Source organism: Canis lupus, chromosome 1, assembly GCF_011100685.1.
Source record: "Canis lupus familiaris isolate Mischka breed German Shepherd chromosome 1, alternate assembly UU_Cfam_GSD_1.0, whole genome shotgun sequence".
Classification (NCBI taxonomy): Eukaryota; Metazoa; Chordata; class Mammalia; order Carnivora; family Canidae; genus Canis; species Canis lupus.
This window is the reverse complement of record NC_049222.1, coordinates 55,034,134-55,051,266: the sequence shown is the minus strand read 5'-3', so window position 1 is coordinate 55,051,266 and position 17,133 is coordinate 55,034,134. Positions and strand designations below refer to the sequence as shown.

At 50.3% G+C, this 17,133-nt stretch overlaps 1 protein-coding gene across 6 annotated transcripts in view; it reads left to right on the top strand.

Moving 5' to 3' along the window:
* Window positions 1-17,133, top strand: part of RPS6KA2 (ribosomal protein S6 kinase A2) — a 345,143-nt gene that overhangs the window by 257,422 nt on the left and 70,588 nt on the right. For all 6 annotated transcript variants that reach the window (XM_038526526.1, XM_038526528.1, XM_038526530.1 and 3 more), the window contains 3 exons: window positions 10,698-10,778; window positions 12,906-12,985; window positions 16,423-16,529. In XM_038526526.1, coding sequence (XP_038382454.1) covers window positions 10,698-10,778; window positions 12,906-12,985; window positions 16,423-16,529 — 268 coding nt within the window. The remainder of the gene's footprint in view (window positions 1-10,697; window positions 10,779-12,905; window positions 12,986-16,422; window positions 16,530-17,133) is intronic.

Sequence of the window (17,133 nt, the reverse complement as noted above, 5' to 3'; positions counted from 1 at the left end):
TTCAAGCGATACGCCATTCTCTGCACACATGTCACTTCCTGTTGGCTGGCAGATAAGATAACCAGCAATAGAGGGCAGGAAGTGCGTGAACCAGATACAGACTTGCCCATTCTAGGTATTCAAAAGAGAACAAGTGTTCTTCCAAAGGAGGTTGTTCAAAGATGTGACCCTAAACGGTTCTTTCCCTTAAGTCACAACTGTTCCGTCTTCCCTTCAAATATGACCTCACTGTCCCCTGTCCTGGAAGGAGAGGGAGGAAATGCAGGGGTGACACTATGCACTATGCACTATGTCTATGCACATGCTCTGGAGGCATGAAGTCAAGTCAATGAGCTAGAATTCGCCCTGTTGAACCTGCTGCGAAGCCTGTGCTCCATCAGCATCAACCGTGACCTCTCAGCTTGTGCCAAACACTCCAGCTCGGTGATTCACCTTCCATGGATGCACGTCTCCACACTTGTTTATCATCCAATCCAGTGTCCTTGAGAAAGTGCTCTGGACACAGTATTCCACGGATCAGACAGAATAGAAAGCTGTGTCCACAGAACGATCATAATATCATTAAACACCTGAGCACCTCCATCAGGACAGGACCATGCACATATGGGCAGGTAGGAGATACATGTGCCTGTGGAAAATATGCCAAAAGGAACATGGTCATAGGATTATCAGTAGTGTTGCATTTTCTTCCCTATACTCTAGATTTCAAGTTTTCAATAAAAATAAAACATATTTGACTTTTTGTAATGTAAAATTATTAGTAAAATACTTCGGAACAACGTGCTTGACTATGGAAAACCATTAGTACAGAGTGAGAATGAGCCATATAAGCATCTAAGAAGAGGGAGATTTCCCGTGCCCTGGTGCTCCTTTAAAAGCCGTCTTTCAAACTAGACGTTATTTGACACCCTTTGACTGCTACGGCTTTCCATAATGGCCCATCACAAAATAATAGATTTTTTTTTCCCCCAGAAATACAATTGGGATTTATTTTCTAAAGAGAAAGTGAGAAGATTTACAAAACAGTGCCTCAGGTGAGGTGGTCCTTGGACCCATCGTAGGAGGACGTGCAAGAAGGAGGCCAGGTGTCTGCAGGCACCACTCACCACATCCCCTGGGAGGGGACGTCAGCCCTCTCTGAACCCCCCTCTTTCCTCATTCGTCTAGGAAGAGGTTTGGCTCAAAGGGTGATTTTTTTTAAAGATTTTTTTAAATTTATATATTCATGATAGACACACAGAGAGGGGGGCAGTGCAGAGACACAGGCAGAGGGAGAAGCAGGCTCCATGCCAGGAGCCCAACGCGGGACTCAATCCCAGGACCCCAGGACCACGCCCTTGGGCCAAGGGCAGGCGCCAAACCGCTGAGCCACCCAGGGATCCCCTCAAAGGATGATTTAAATCAGCTTGAGCTGCACCACCTCTGCATTCCATGAGCCCCAAGTTCTTCAGATACTCTCCACCTTCTCGTTGGCACCGGTTTGCAAGCTGATTAGTCATTCTGAAGAATGTGCGAGAGAAACAAGGACTGCACCGTGACAGTGGCAGTGATGCTCCCCACTCGCCAGCGGCACCGAGAGTACAGACAGCCCCCCCAGAGCGCAAAGGCAAGGAATTGCAATAGCGAAATCACGTTGAGAAGGTAAACATGGAAAGGGGGTGGAGGACTCGCGGAAGTCATTGTAAAGCGCCGGATTGTTTCTCAAAAACATGGGTGACTGTCGTGTGTGCGGAAGAGAGAATTGTTGTCAGTGGAATTCCAAATAAGTTGACAGAAGGATAATAGTCCCTGACAGCTCTATTTTATCTTTAAAGAAGTTTGGAGCTGTCAGGCGCCTGCCCCCTTTCGTTTAAGGAGGTGGCGCATCACTTGTAAGGGAAATGTCAGCTGCTCAGAAGCTGAGGGTGTGACAAGCTGGCAGTCCCCCGCCCTCGTCTTCCAGCACCTTCTCCGCGCCTCGCAGGGCGGTGCTGCCTGCCTTCTGCTGGCTTACGGACCCTTTGCAAATGTTCCCCTTCTTCCCTAACTCTGTATTCGTTACTCAACACCCTTGTTACAGTAACAATTCCTTATCAAGTATTCCAAGCATAAGGAGTCCAGAGGTTGATGCCCCACTCTGTGTTGTAAGGGAATGGGGCTCGGTGGCCATAACCACGGTCCCCAGCATGCGACCAGGAACGCAGACAGCCTGGTGTCCATCCCCCGGGTACCGAGTCCATATGTAGGGACTGTGACCCACGTCAGTAACAGCGGCTCCTGAGCTGGGCCACCCCTGGAATCGCCCGTGGGACCTCTGTAGGATGCGGCTGCCGGGTGCCACCCCCAAGTTCTGAGTTGGGTGGTCTGCGTGGGTGTCAACATGAGAATTTGTCACCCCCAAGGGAAAGGACCCCGATACGGTGGTTGGGAGCATAAACCTGGGCCCTTGGGCTCATCTCGTGTCCCCCCTGTGGGCTGTGTCATCTTCATGTCCTCCTACTTAGAAAGGGGTGATGCCATCAGAGTACCTGCCTCCTGGCGTTGTTGACGTGAGAATTAAATTCACCGAGTGTGTCGGACGTCGCAGGCCCGGCGAAGGTCAGTGTCGGGTGTCCTCAGCTCTGCTCCTTTTCTCCGTGGACCTAGGAGAGGTATTGGGGCTTTTCCTGGCTAGTTTTGGGAAGGTCTGATGGTGTGGGGGAGTGAAGGGGAGGTGGGACATCAATTGCCATCTCCTCAGGAAGGGTTCCGGCTTCCTCCAGCCCCAGGCCTGCGGCTACCACCACGTTCATTGCCACGAAGGACGAGCCTGTGTCAAGGCCCCGGCAGGGCTCAGGTGTGGCTGTGTCCCCTTTCACCGGGCCATCCTCCACCGTGCGGAAGGGCTTTGTACGTGAAAGGTTTCTTTGCAGTGATGGTTTCCTGGTAGGACTCCACCAAAAATTAGTTTGGCCCAATTTTTCAACCATCTTCCTTAGAAGTTGACTTTCTAAGCCCAAAGGTAGGCATTCCCTGCTTTGAAGAAAGTCCGTACTCTGTCCATCTGAGGCTGAGGGGGAAAAAATCCATCATTCTGGCAAAATCTCTGTCGAGCCAGTTACATTATTGCAGATGGGTTCACAGCAGCGGTGGGAGGGCCGCCGACCACGAGGATGGAGACGTGGACCCGGCTGCCGCCTTCTGAGCTCGTCGGATCACTGGTCGGGGCTGTTTCTGCTAATCGTCTGTCTTCTCTATAAGAAGTAGAGCTGCGAGGACACCGCTCGGACTGTGAGCAGAGGCACGGGGGGTGCAGAGTGCGTGGTGGCCGGGACGGACACAGACTTACATTCGTGCTGATCATGGCCTTGGAGTAGTCCTCGGCCGACGCGGCCCAGGCGGCCTCAGACCTCAGAAGGCGGTTGCCAGCACCGTGACGTTTATTCCTTTTCTCTGACGCCGATAAGCTTCGTTTCAAGACACCGACTGGCTCAGAAACTGAGCTTCAGTGAGCGCCTTAGTTTACACTGATCTTATTTCCGGGCAAAGTCATTAACGTCATTAGGCTCACATTTGGATAATTGCAAATTCTGGGAGTGGGGGTGGGGGGTGGGTTTAAGTGTCCCTACTGGTAGTCCTCCTTGTACCAATGAGGACACTGAGGCCAGAGCAGTGAAGCCACAGTCACGAACCGTCCCACGGTTTGCAGGCTGTGGAGTCAGAACCCGGTGCTCCTCCTGTAACAGGCTCCGGGGACCCAGTCCTGTCCCCTCACATGCCCAGGCTGTGCATCAGGAATCCACGGCCGGCTAATTGTCCTCAGGCATTCACTATTCGGGGGCTATTTTCCCAGTGCGTGGTCTGGGACAAAAGGTAAAATGAGTGACTCCCCCTTAAGCCTCCCTGGCTTGTCTTTCTTGGGCATCCTGGATGCACCTGCACATCCATAGGGAACAAGCACGTTATCCTACAGGGCCTGTGTACTTTGGGGTCCTTTATCTGTTTTTTTTTCTACCAGAATTGTGTTTCTTGGATTGTGGATGGGTTAAAAAGCAGAAAGTAGATGATCATCCTTCCTTGTCATCTTTAATGCCTGTGCAGTATAAATGCAGAAGAGAAACAGGCTGAAGATTCATCCACAAAAAGATTCTTTGGTCAAGAAGGGACTTGAGAAACATGCCTTTCTCTCTTTAAATAACCTGGTGTAGAGAAAAAGACAAATCTTGGGGAGTCAGACCTCATATGGCCACCAACATGGTTACCATTTTTAATTTTTATTATTTATGGTTTTCTTCCTTTCTATTTTCTCTGGACTAAAGAATGGTACAGAGTTTTGACCACCAAACATTTAGGAACACAACTTTTCATGGGAGCATAGTTTTTGCTTTGAATTTGACCTCTGAAGATTATGTATGGTGTGAGGACAGATTTTAGCCTGCATCCAGGAGACGGCTTGGGGTATAATTTCAGACCCAGGAGATTTTGTGAGCAAGGGAAGGAAGCAGTGAGCAGCGGTCAATTCACTGAGCAGAGCCTGAGCTCGCCACCCACCTGTGCGTGGACTCCAGTGCTACATGAGCATCTCGGACTGGCTCTCTCATGCTGCACGGGCCATTTCTCAGAGACTTCTAGTGACTTGTAGGAAGGCAGGGATCATGTACCAAGAGGCAGCCCGAGGTTCAAAACCTCTCTGCTCCCATGTGCCAAGCCATTAGGCTGGCCAGCAAAACCAGGCCTTGCATTTTGGTTTCTCACTTGATGGGACATCTCAAAGGACCATGGATATTGAGATATTTTATTACCATTGAAAGGGGCATGAGCCAACTTTTAACTCCTAAAACTCCAGCACAGGCCAAGTGGTTGAGTAAAAAAAAAAAAAAATTAACAGGTTGGAATGTCCTAAACTTTAAATTCCTCATGAGCACAAAGGAATAGGTACTTCTAAAGTTGTTTAAAGGAGAGTAGATCTTGGACGTCATGAAGATATGTTGGCCTGATCCAAAAAAAGAGTTCCAAGAAAGTAGCTTTAGTTTTGTATCATGTGTCATGTCCACCAGGATAATCCCACAATGCACCCCCTCCCCTATGTTTCTGGGAAGGAAACCGTGCCCTTCATAGTAGGATGAATTTGTGTTCATCTCCACATTCATCTTAGCACTTGGGGCCGCCACAGGCCATGATGGCTGAAGGACACATGAAGGTCACAGCTGGCACCAGGGGATGCAGATTGCCTACAGAGCAAAGCCAGGCATGAAAACCACATCCCCCTAATCCTCCACATTGCAGGGCAGCTACAATACAGAATTGGTTTGAAATACAAAACAAAACAAAACAAAACTTCATTTACCCCCAATACCTATGGTTTATTAATGAATCTCAAAATAGCTTAGAACATCCTTCTTCTTATATCCGTAGTAGCAAGCCCCACTCAATCCCAGATTCACCTGTCAGATACCAGGAACAAAAATCCTAGGGAGATAATGGGGCCTGACCCCAGATTCTGCACCAGCCTAGAGCTGCCCAGCGAGCGACTGCTGGCGTTCCTCTCCAGCAGGCGGGATGTCTCGTGTCTCAGCTCACGACATCTCTCCCCGGTTCTGACTCCCTGACGCCATAGCAATCCAGGGATGGAGGAAGCACCTTTCTGAGCTTTCTTCTTTATGCATCTAAATCTTAGGAATCAAAATCTCTCAGCACCCTAAGCTGTCCCAGAGGCAGCCTGAAGACAGCACAGACAGTGACCCGTTTGCTGTCCATGCCCGTGTCTCTTCATGCAGGGATACTCTGTGGCTGCGAACCAGGTGGCCGAGCTGGAGGTATAGGCCCTTCCCGCCATCCCTGGTTCTGGCCCGAGAGCAACCAGCAGGGCCAGAAGAGGCATTGATGAGGGTGGAGCGTGGGCTCTGCACGCCTGAATGGAATCCGCAGACCTGGAGATCGACGGGCCGGCCCCTCAGGACGCCGGCTCCTGCCTCTTGTCTGCAGCTGAGGGGTCCTGCTCCGTGTAACCACTGCGCTTCCACATCTTGTTAGCTCACCGTGCGGGTCCCCGGACATGGCACCGTCGGGGATGCAGTCTCAGCACTGACCAAACCAAGCCCCGTGTGAACACAGCCTGTTTCCCGGCCCCGGGGAAGGACCCATGCACACCTGGGAGTCATGGTCACAGCACACGTGTGTGTGCACATGTCCCAGCTGAGCTGTTCCCTCTGTCTTCACAATCGCTCAGGGCTACTGCATTCACGGAGGCTCCTGGCCCTCTTTCTGTTTGCCCCATGCACCTCTACGCATTTTGCTGCCTTTTGCTGCTACGATCTTTTGGATGGCCAGTCTGGGGACATTTGAAGCTCATCTCTCCCTTGTCCCTCCATTATTTCTCCATTGCTTTTATTAAACAGATTCCCACCTGGACATCAGATGGGCATTCCTCTTTGTTATTATTTTTATGGATTGATTGTTTTTTAACCTTTAATTCTTTAATCGATCTGGGATTTATTTTTGTGTAAAATATAGGGAGGAAATTTTTTTTCTGCTATAATTTAACAGTTCCTTGGAAATTTAATGTAAGATCTTTTTCTGATTTTTTCACCAGGCTTCTTAAGGCCTCTGGTTTCCGTCACCAACCCAGTATTCGGTTATGTAGCTAAGCAGTTTTCCTCATGCCAAACAGATCTGAAACAGTAGTAGTAAGATCGGTCTGTTTAGATGATTTTTAGATGCTCTGAACCAGCGTGGAAAGACCAAACTTCTCGAGGAGATGGCTAGGTGGGTGTGGGAACACAGTGGCTCCTTTCCTTAGCTGCTGTGCTTCCTGGGATCTCCTCAGGGTTGGTGAATGGAACAGAGACCTCTCCCAGGAGAAGACGCACCAGGGGGTATGAAGCCTGCCGCCTGCAGGCCCTTGTCAGCCTGGCCCGCTCCACTGAGATACAGGACACCTCCAGGAGGCCGGCTGGATGCATCAATGAGCTCCTCCCTGTGAGGAGGCAGCCCAGGCCTGGGGCGTGGTGACGCATGTGGGTCCACACGTCAGGTAACATTCGGAAGGACAGTCCTGTGGCCTTGCTGTCACTCACATGACATGCCTGCAGCTGATGGCTCTGCTGTCATTGAGCATCTGAAGTGTCCCCCTGCCCTCTGGCCACCAGCCCTGGCTCTCACACCACAGAGAGGGCCTCTGGGGCTCCCCTCACTGCCATCTCCACACTGCAGCCCCCCAACTCTCACTTGCTGGGGGCAGAGGGGGCAGCTTTGCTTGCTCATGCAGCATAGAGAAGACCCACAAACCACAGATGGGGAGTGAGCAGGAGGACAGGGCTCAGAGGAGAAAGAAATTCGAGGTCAGGCGGTGAGAACTGTGCTTTCGCCATCCCGTTGTCCCGTTTCCGAGGAGTGAGGGGACCAGCCCTGTCCCAGGGTCAGTGTTGTCTCGCCTTACGAGGAGCCCATGCTCTGCCGTCGGCGCCACCACCACGCCTGCCATCCTACAGCCTGTTTTCTGTTTATGTAGAAAAGAGAAAGGACACTGGCTAAGGCCTTGCTCACTTGACAGTGACTCACAAATGATAAACAGGAAAGGCAAGACTCAGTTCTGCAACACAACCTCCTAAAGAGCTTGCACGCAATGACCATGACCAATGAGGAAAACAGGGTCTGAACTCGGGGCTCACGGCTCAGCGATACAGGCTGCATAAGTAAAAGGCCCAGTGACTGTCTCCGCTCTGAGTGCTGTTCCCCTTCCATCTCCCGGGGGTCTGTGGTCTCTGGGCTAGAGTCTATTTGTAGCACGGATGGGGCACTGCGCCCCTGTGGGATGCACCAGCCCTGGCCTGGAGCACCGCTTCTCTCCACAGCGAGCCTCGTCTGCTCTCCCATAAATGCAGGGTTGCATGGCATGCTCCCCAGGGCCCTGTGAGCAGTGATGTCCCGTTCCATTGGTCCAGCCAGCAGAGGACCCACTGTGTGTCACCTGGAGCATGGACGATGACAAGCCAGACCCCACACCCATTGCCTGGTGCTTTGGTCCTGGGGTCTGGGGGCTGTAGGGGTGTAGGGAAGGCCAGGCCCAGTAGGTGCCACGGGGTGGCCTGTAGCTCTGCCCATGGCCCTCTCTACTGACTTGTGGGCCTTTTAGAGGCCAAGGGACACCGAGGTCACTGTAGTTGCCAGGGTCTGGTATTGGTGCGGGAACAGACCAGCAGTGGAACAGAAGAGGAAGGTCAGAGAAAGCCCCGAAGTTTTCCCCCGTAAAGCCCACCCTGCAAAGGAACACAAGCACCGTGTACTGTGGGGGATTCACAGGCTGCCTCCTCGTTCCCATGACGACCCTGTGAGGTGGGTTCCAAAGCCAAACCCCCCTCTAAGCAACAGCTGGGATGCAGGATGCATGCTCTGAGGCCACTGTGCCCCAGCAGGCCCCCCTGCCCCCCCAGACAGGCAGGCAGCACACAGCCCCTGTGGGCGGGGGGGGGGGGGGGCGCAGGGGGGCTCCAGGGCATGAGGACCTGAAGCAGAAGCAAAGCCAATGTGAACAAAGGGGAAGGTAGGAGGCTGTCCTGTGACCAGGAGTGAGACAGGACTTCTTTGTTCTCTGATTGTGGTAAAATACACATAACGTCGTATCGGTCATTCTAACCATTTGTAAGTGACATCAAATCCACTCACAGCGAGTATAACCTGGTATAGCCGTCCTCACCACTGTCTATACCCACAACTGTGTCAGCATCGCAAACAGAAGCTCTTCCCAGCGCCTGGCTCCGTCCCTTGCTGTTTCTGGGAGCTTGACCACTGTAGGGACCTCAAAGAGATAGAGCCTTACAGTATTTGTTCCTCCGTGTCTGGCTTGTTTCACTCCGTGTAATGTGTTTGGGGTTCCTCGTGCTGTGGCATGCATCAGAATTTTATTACTTTTTAAGGAGCGATCGCACTCCACTGCCCAGATAGAGCGCACTTTGTTTATCTGTTCGTCATCGACAGACGCTCAGGCTGCTTCCACCCCTTGGCCGTGTGAGTAATGCTGCTGTGAACATGAGCGTGGGGTGTGAAGGTGTCCGTTTGAGTTCCTGTCTTCAGTTCCTGGGGATGTAAACCTAGGAGTGGAATGGCTGGGCCACGCGGCGGAGCTGCGTCCACCTGTTTGAGGAGCTGGCACAGGTGTGTTCCACTGAGTCTGTGCTGTGGCACATTTGACCAGCTCAGGCACAGGCATCCCAAGTTCTTGCTCCAACCTCTCCAATGCTTGTCATTCCCCCCACCCCCACTTTTCTTTTATTACAGTCATTCTTTGGGAAGCATTTCTTAAATAAAACTTTAAAATTGCACATCACAAGGGCCAGAACATAGATGGATTAAATGCCTGGGCCAGTAACGCAACACTTACACGGGTCACTCATAGGAACATTGGAGGAGATTCCCTCCCTCTGTTCACATGGGCGCCACAAGGTCACTGCCCCTGGTGTATCAATTTGCTTATGGGAATCTTAGGGTTATTCTTATTCTCAAGTGGTGGGCCTTTTTGGCCGGTTTATTTTTGCCTCAAAACTAATTCCAGCTGCGTTCCCAGATGGCTACACTTTGGACAGCGTCAGCACTAAAACCATTAATAATGTAATTGATTAAAACACACTAATGTTGGAAAAAATCCCTACTGCCTGCGTATCCTCAGGGACAGAGAGAAGCAATCTTCTTCTTGATTTCCAGTTCTGCCAGAAATGAGAAGATGGCGATTTTGTGACCCTAAATGATTCAAGCAAGGATCATTCATATGCATATGCTAACACTCTTGGAGGAAGGAGTGTCAGGGACCCCAGCTAATACCAGATATCACCCTGCAGGTTACTCATTACTTACAAAGGGACATATGGGTCCTTACAGTAAGAGACTGGTGATTTGTCACTTTGATCAAATTTAGCATCACATAGAGAGGGTACTGCAACATGCACACCTTTCCTGTTGCAATCAGAGGTGCACAGCATCACCTAGGAGAGACTTTAGCTGAAAAAGACCCTTAGTCTTACGAAGCCTCCAGCCCTAACCTCAGTTCACAAGAAATAAAGGAGTTAGAGCCACCAGTTGAGCAACAATCAGACAAACCCAGAATATGAAACAATCTACAAGAAACTGGCCTGGCCTTCCCAAAAAGTCCACAAAACATTACAAAAACAAACAAACAAACAAAACCATGGGATAGTTCTCTTCTGGGATAAAGAAATATAACAACCAAATGTGATGTGTGAACCTTGTCTGGATCCCACATTGGGTAAACTAACAGCTGTACATGGCATAGTAGGGGGGTGTTGAACATGGATTGGGTATCAGATGACATTGTGAAGTGATTGTTAAGTTTCTTTGAGGTGACAGTCGGGTCAGGGGTTATGTAAGAGATTGTCCTTACTCCCAGGAAATGCTGCTTGCACACATACCTAGGAGTCAAGTGTCACGGGGTCCATGATTTAGTGTTAGTTTTGGCTGCAGTGTGTGTATGTGTGGAGAGAGAGAGACACGCAGAGACAGAGAAGGACCAGAAGGAAAGCAAATGTGTCAGAGAGCAGACAGCTGTCGATTCCAGGTGGATGACTCAAAGGTGATCATTATCCTACTGTTTCAACTTTCGTGTCTACTTGGAAATTATTGCAACAAAACAAGGGGGGGGGCAGTTATTTGTAGCTAATGTTTTATATTCCGAGTTCTCTAGAACACCATTCCTGCCTCTTGAAAGGCTGTGTTTTTCTGTCTTGCAGTTCGGGACCGAGTCCGATCGAAGATGGAGAGAGACATTTTGGCAGAAGTGAATCACCCTTTCATTGTAAAGCTTCATTATGGTAAATAGAGTAAAACATAACCTACTTACTACTTCTGTGGTTTTCCTCTCTGAGGGAGCAAAATGCCCTGTTTTAACCAGAAACCAAAGTAAGGGGCTATAGTTTGTTACTGATTAAATCATCATTGATAAAGTAGGAAAGAAAGAAAGAGAGAGAGAGAGAGAGAGAGAGAGAGAGAGAGAGAAAGAAAGAAGAAAGAAAGAAAGAAAGAAAGAAAGAAAGAAAGAAAGAAAGAAAGAAAGAAAGAAAGAAAGAAAAACTGACTCTTGGCCTAGATTGGAGTGAATCTATGACATATTTTTGTGTTGTTTTAAAGTAAAATGCTTTATGCCCAATAATTTCTTTAACCAGAATGGCATCGCCTTCTATATTTCAAGTGAATACTGTGTTTCAAGCATTTTAAAGAGAGTAGCTCACTGAACCCTCAAAACTTTCTTTCAAGGGAGGTCATTGTTTCCATGTCCTGGAAGAGAAATGAGACACAATCAAATGATTGTGATTCTTGTGGCCACAAAACTCGTTTGAGTTTGCTTTCTTCCATTTCTCTCCTCGGGGAAGCAGTAAGTGAAATCTTCAGAATAAAAATAATGAATGAGGGGCGCGAGACTGCATTCACGCTTACTCCCCTACTGAATAATTAGCATGAGGGAAGTATAGAAAATAAAACAAAACCAAAAAACAACAAAAAAACCCCAACCCACTTCATTGGTTTCAAAGCTCCAGGTGTGGGGGATTGTCCATGACATTTCAAATCAGAAGGAAGCAAAGGAGTAAGCTGTGCCCAGAGGTGGGAGGGCGGAAGCTTGTCACTCTCTGCTGGTTAACTTCTGATGATTACTAAGAAAACACCTCAGTCTTGCATAGAGAGTGTGTGGCTTATCCTTTCAAAGCTAGTTAGAGTGAATATGGGTGTGAAGTCGCTGGAAGGTGGCTGTGGCCGTAGGCAGGTGTCTGACCTGACTCATAGCAGCCCCGGGAGGTGGACCCCCACACACACAGCCACCTGTGCAGCCCCTGCTCGTTAGCCGCTGTCAGATCCAGTCCCATGTGTCATTTCAGCTGGCTTCCAGAGGATTTCCCTGAAGAACAGCTGAGCATCTTTCAAAGATTTTTTAAGCTGTCTTCCATGTCAGCTCTGTGGTTGATCAAACGACATTTGTTGTCCTTCTGCCCATCAAGCCCTAGGAGAGAGGATTTAATCCACACTTCACTTTATACGATTCTGACAAGGATTTTTTTAGTTAGAAGCTGTCTGTTTCTAAAACCCTAATACATAGAATGTTTCTAGTGTTTTCTTTTAGAAAATAAAAAGTTTTCAAGTTAGCTGGGATATCAGGACCCCCTACATCCGCACTTTCTGTCTATACAAAATAGATACCAGATGATAGATCATCAATAACATTGAACTGAGTATCAATAGTCAATAGTGGTTTGTTTCTCTCAACCCTCACATGCACGTTCAGCCCCCTTTGGGGCAAGGTACACCTGGCTAAATGGTGAACAAGACCAGAGACATAAACCTAGTTTGCGGTGATCAAACCTAGAACATGGGCTCCGCTCACCTTTAGTCTGATACATGGGGTCAACCGGTCACCAATGCTTCCAAATGATGGATTTCCTGACCTGGAGTTGCATAGAATGACATATGAACATATGACATATGACATTGCATATAATGACATATGACATATGACATTGCATAGAATGAAGGAAAGGAGGCTTGTCCACCCCGGGTTGGAGCCATCATCCGGCTGCTGACCAAACTCCTCACAGCAAAGCTGTTGGTCCAGTGCAACCTACGTGTGCCCAGAGCCCAGCATCAGCAGTGGTGACAGGAGAGCAGGTTGGAACTGCAGATAACGTGCCTCCATGTATCTTCCAGCCCCTCTGGGGTTAAAAAGGAAGAGGGAGCAAAGGAGAGGGGAAGAGCGAAGAGAGGTGACCCTCTAGACTCTCGATAAAGGTGGGGAACACAACAGACTCACTCCTGCCGGCCCTTTCCTGGAGTTCTGCCCCAGCAAGTGCCCTCCCTCGCCCCGACCCGGTTCCAGTCCTGTTTCTGGAAAGCGCCAGCACCACAGCACATGTTCCGGGCCCCCTGGATGCCAACCCTCTCTCCTTCCACAGCCTTTCAGACAGAAGGAAAGCTCTACCTGATACTGGACTTCCTGCGAGGAGGGGACCTCTTCAGCCGGCTCTCCAAAGAGGTACTGGGGACAAAGGGGGATGGCGAGCACTCGGGGGAGGTCTGTGTGTGTGGTGTGCGTGCTGAGTGTGCACTGCGGGGGTGCGGTGTGTGTGCTGCCACTATGTGCTAACGATGTGCCTGTCCGTGTGTGTGAGACTGTACTATGTCAGTGAGTATGCTGAGTGTGAGAATGTGTGTCAGTGTGTGCTGTGTGTGCATGTGGTATGCATGCTGTCAGCATGTGTGAGAGTGTGTGTATGGTATACATGCTGGGAGTGTGTGTCAGAGAGGATGTATGTGCAGTATGCGTGCTTTGAGTGTATCCATGTGGTGTGCATGCTATCAGTATGTGTGATAATGTGTGTGTCTATCAGTGTGCATGCTGTATGGGTGTGTGTGCTGCGATTATGCAAATGGTGTGTGCAACATGTGTGTCAGTGTATATGAGTGTTGTGTGTGGTGTGCATGCTTTGAGTGTGCATGTGGTGTGCATGCTGTCAGCATGTGTGATAATGTGTGTGTCTGTCAGTGTGCATGCTGTATGTGGTGGGCGTGCTGCGATTATGTGCGCAATGTGTGTGTCAGTGTGCATGCTGTGTATGTGAGAGTGTGTGTGTGGTGTGCACGCTGTGTGTGTGCATGTGGTGTGCATGGTGTCAGTATGTGTGACAATGTGTGTCTGTCAGTGTGCATGCTGTATGTGGTGTGTGTGCTGTGACTATGTGCAAATGGTGTGCATGTCAGTAAGTGTGAGAGTGTGTGTGTGTCAGTGTGTATGCTGTGAGTGTGTGGTGTGCGTGCTGTGCTGCGGGGGTTACGTGGTGTGTGTGGGATGCGTGTGCATGGGAACATTGTGTATGTGCATGAATATGTCTGTTTGAAGAAGTGGCACGAGCCCTACAGAGAAGCCCTCTGTTGCCATAGGAAGACTTTCAGCACACGGCCCTCCCGGGGGCACCGTGCAGCGCCCCGACCCCCGACCCCTGACCCCTGAGTGCGGTCCCACGTGGAGCGGGAGCAGAGGGCCCTACAGTGGCAGCTGAGGAAGAAATCTCCCCATCTCTCACTTTCTGTCGGGTCTTCTTGCAGGAGGTCTCCATGACCGCAGACCACTTCTGGACCCGGGGCCTTGTCCTTGACCTCGCGGTCCTGTTATAGGAATTGTCCAGAATGTTACCCAAGGCCACACGAAAGCTCTCTGGCCCCTAGTTGATGTGAAGAGCTCTCTCCTGCCCCAGGCAGCAGTAGCACTGGGCTCAAATCCCAAGGACCCCATGCAGTATCCTTCCCCCATGAGCCCCCCCAATCCCAACCCCCGCCCCTGGGCAGTCTTACCTGGCCGCGCTCATCAGCCTGAGACAGTGCGTTCAAACCGCCCTCTCCCCTTCTCTCTCCCTCCCACTTTTTGGCCGGGAGATCCTTCCATCCTGCGTGGACCTCCAAAGTGAACCACAGATCAAAATGGAGCAGGAGTGGGGGTCCCAGAGTCCCGTGAGATGCTCTCTCCCTCCGTTTTTTAAGGGTCCCTCAGACAGTGCACCATTGATATTTTGGGCTCCTTGCAGTAAAGTCAGATCCTAGTTCTACAAAGAGCCCTTCTGGAGCAGGTGTCTGTCCCTGCTTGTGCTCACATGCTCCCAGAGATGCAGAACGGTTGGCATCTGCCCATTTCTCACCTGATAAGTATTGATTTCCCCTTCCCCTCTCAGGCCATTTGGGGTTTGGGTTTGCCCAGCATGTGGCATGACACACCCCGTCGTTGGGCTTCTTGACCAAAAGGCAATAATAATTAGCACAAAGCCCTGTATGACCTCACGAGGGGAGCATGTGTCTCCCACCACACCATTCATTCCAGAATAAAGGTAAAGTTGTCAAATGTGGGTGCACCAGATTCTCAGAAACAACATGGGAAAGTATCCTCTTTCTGCTCTCTCTTGGAGAGAGAAAATAGTAATATTTAATTGCAGAGTCGAAGAAAGAAGATTTTGTTGTCAATTAGAATTAGTAAGGGATTAATCTTGAAAGCTGCTCATTTCTGGGTAGGTCCCAAAGTATAACTGAAAAGCAAAGATGAAAACATTCACCTCTTTCACCTTGGAACAAGGCCACTGGACGGCATCCTGTCGTGTGTGGGCCACGGTACTGACTTCCTCCGAGGACGCACATCCGTGGGTGTTTCATTCCTATGCAGACACTATTTGTCATCTATACTTGGGGACCATACTGAGATGAGCCCTGGGTACTGGACAAGTAGAGAAATACGGTTGTGCTCTGAGCACGGAACCGCAGACAACCCATGGTGTTTCTAGACAGAAAAAGTCGGATTGGAGAGAATATGATTGCTAGCAGAATCTGATTAAAAGTAAATCCGTGGACTATGTTAACTGATTTAGAAAAGAAAACTAGCCAGGAGAGGTGCCCATTGAGCGCAGGAGATAGAGCAGGAGACTCCAAAGGCCAGAAGGGCAATGAGGGTTGACAGCCCCAGAGGTCACCACCCAGGACCAAGGGGCATGAGGCCCCGATGGGGGGTATCCCTTCTGTGGAATGGATGTGCTCCACCTGTTCCAGCCTGACGTCGTCACCATCCAGTTCCCCAAACAGCTCTTGTTCTAACTCTGTGTACCAGGCCGCCTGCTGCTTATGTGTTGATTCCTCATGTGTCTGCGTTCAGAGAGAGCTCAGTGATAACTTACCCTTCTAGTCTCTGTGACACTGATTTCTCACAGTGAATGTAAAGAATGGTTTGTGATGACAATCTGGCTTCCTAGTAAGGTGACTTTAAACAGTACGCGCTGATTATAACAAGCACCACAGGTACGAAAGTGTCCCTCGGATGATGGCTTTCAAGTGTGCTGGGCACCTGGCCTAGCATATGCCTCAGCTCACCTGAGCCAGGATGTCCGACTCGTGGACCCTGACACCCATGGGTCCCTCTCAGCCAGCCTCCCCTGGCTCAGGGTGCCTCACTGACTCTACACCACGTACTTGTTGTCTCCGGTAGAGCTCAGCCCACTTTGGGTAGATGGGAGGGAGTCGGGATGCATTCTCAGCAGCCCCTCATCAGGCCTTCGGGATGTTGAGGTGTCACTTCACATCCCAACGACCTATGTTAAAATATCAACCCAGAAAGACGTTCCCCCCCCCCAAGTGCTACATGATTCCTGGGTGGGGGAGGAGGAGGTGGAGGAGGGAATTAAGTGCCCCACTTACGAGCTAATTAGGCCATCTTGGTAGGGAAGCGCTCTCCTGCCTTCACTCCTCTCCAGACCATAAGGAAAACTCATTTTCCCGTTGTAAGAGCCAGCAGAGCATCTTGGGGGGAGCCTGTGATCTTCCACAGAGCAGAACTGACTTGAGTGCACTTGCGGGGCTGACTCACAACGTTCTCTGGCAGAGTTCTTCAAAACAAACCAGCCACAGAATAAGCCGAACGGTCTTGTTCTCTCTTCCTAGGTGATGTTCACCGAGGAGGATGTCAAGTTCTACCTGGCTGAGCTGGCTTTGGCTTTAGATCACCTCCATGGCCTGGGGATCATCTACAGAGACCTGAAGCCCGAGAAGTAAGTGAGGACACAGTAGGACGCTGCCTCCACACCCCACTTCTTGCCGCCCCAGCTGGTAGCTTCTCTGTTTGATTCTCTGTTTGATTCCCAGATGGGTGCCCAGAAAGGTGTAGACTGGGGCCATCCTCCTATGGGCACCTCCCACGCAGGTCCCATCTGCCCGCCCCTGAAAAGGTGCCCAAACAGGTGAGAGGCACTGGGAATGGCGTATCCATTCCCAGTGCCTCTCACCTGATCCTCGTAACAACACATCAGGGAAGACCAGGCTAGGGCCGTGTCCCTGCTGTTCCGGGTAAGGCTGGGCAGGTAGGGGGCATGCCCCCCACTCCTCCTTGCTTCTCAGCTGCCGCCTCCCCTACAGTGGGGAACTCCTCAGATGTGGCCACCTCAATACTAGTTTGCCTCTTCCGCTCCTGTCCCTTCTCTGCTGTCCACCTGCAGGGCTAGGAAGCCCTCGCCACGACTTCAGCCAGCCATTTCCAGGTGGCAAGTCAGATGAGCTTCTCAGAGAACTTTTCTAAAAGATTGTGGCACCTGTTTCCCCAGATCTTCTGATGAGATTTTGCGCGTCTTTGGCAATGATCATCTATAATGTTTTAGG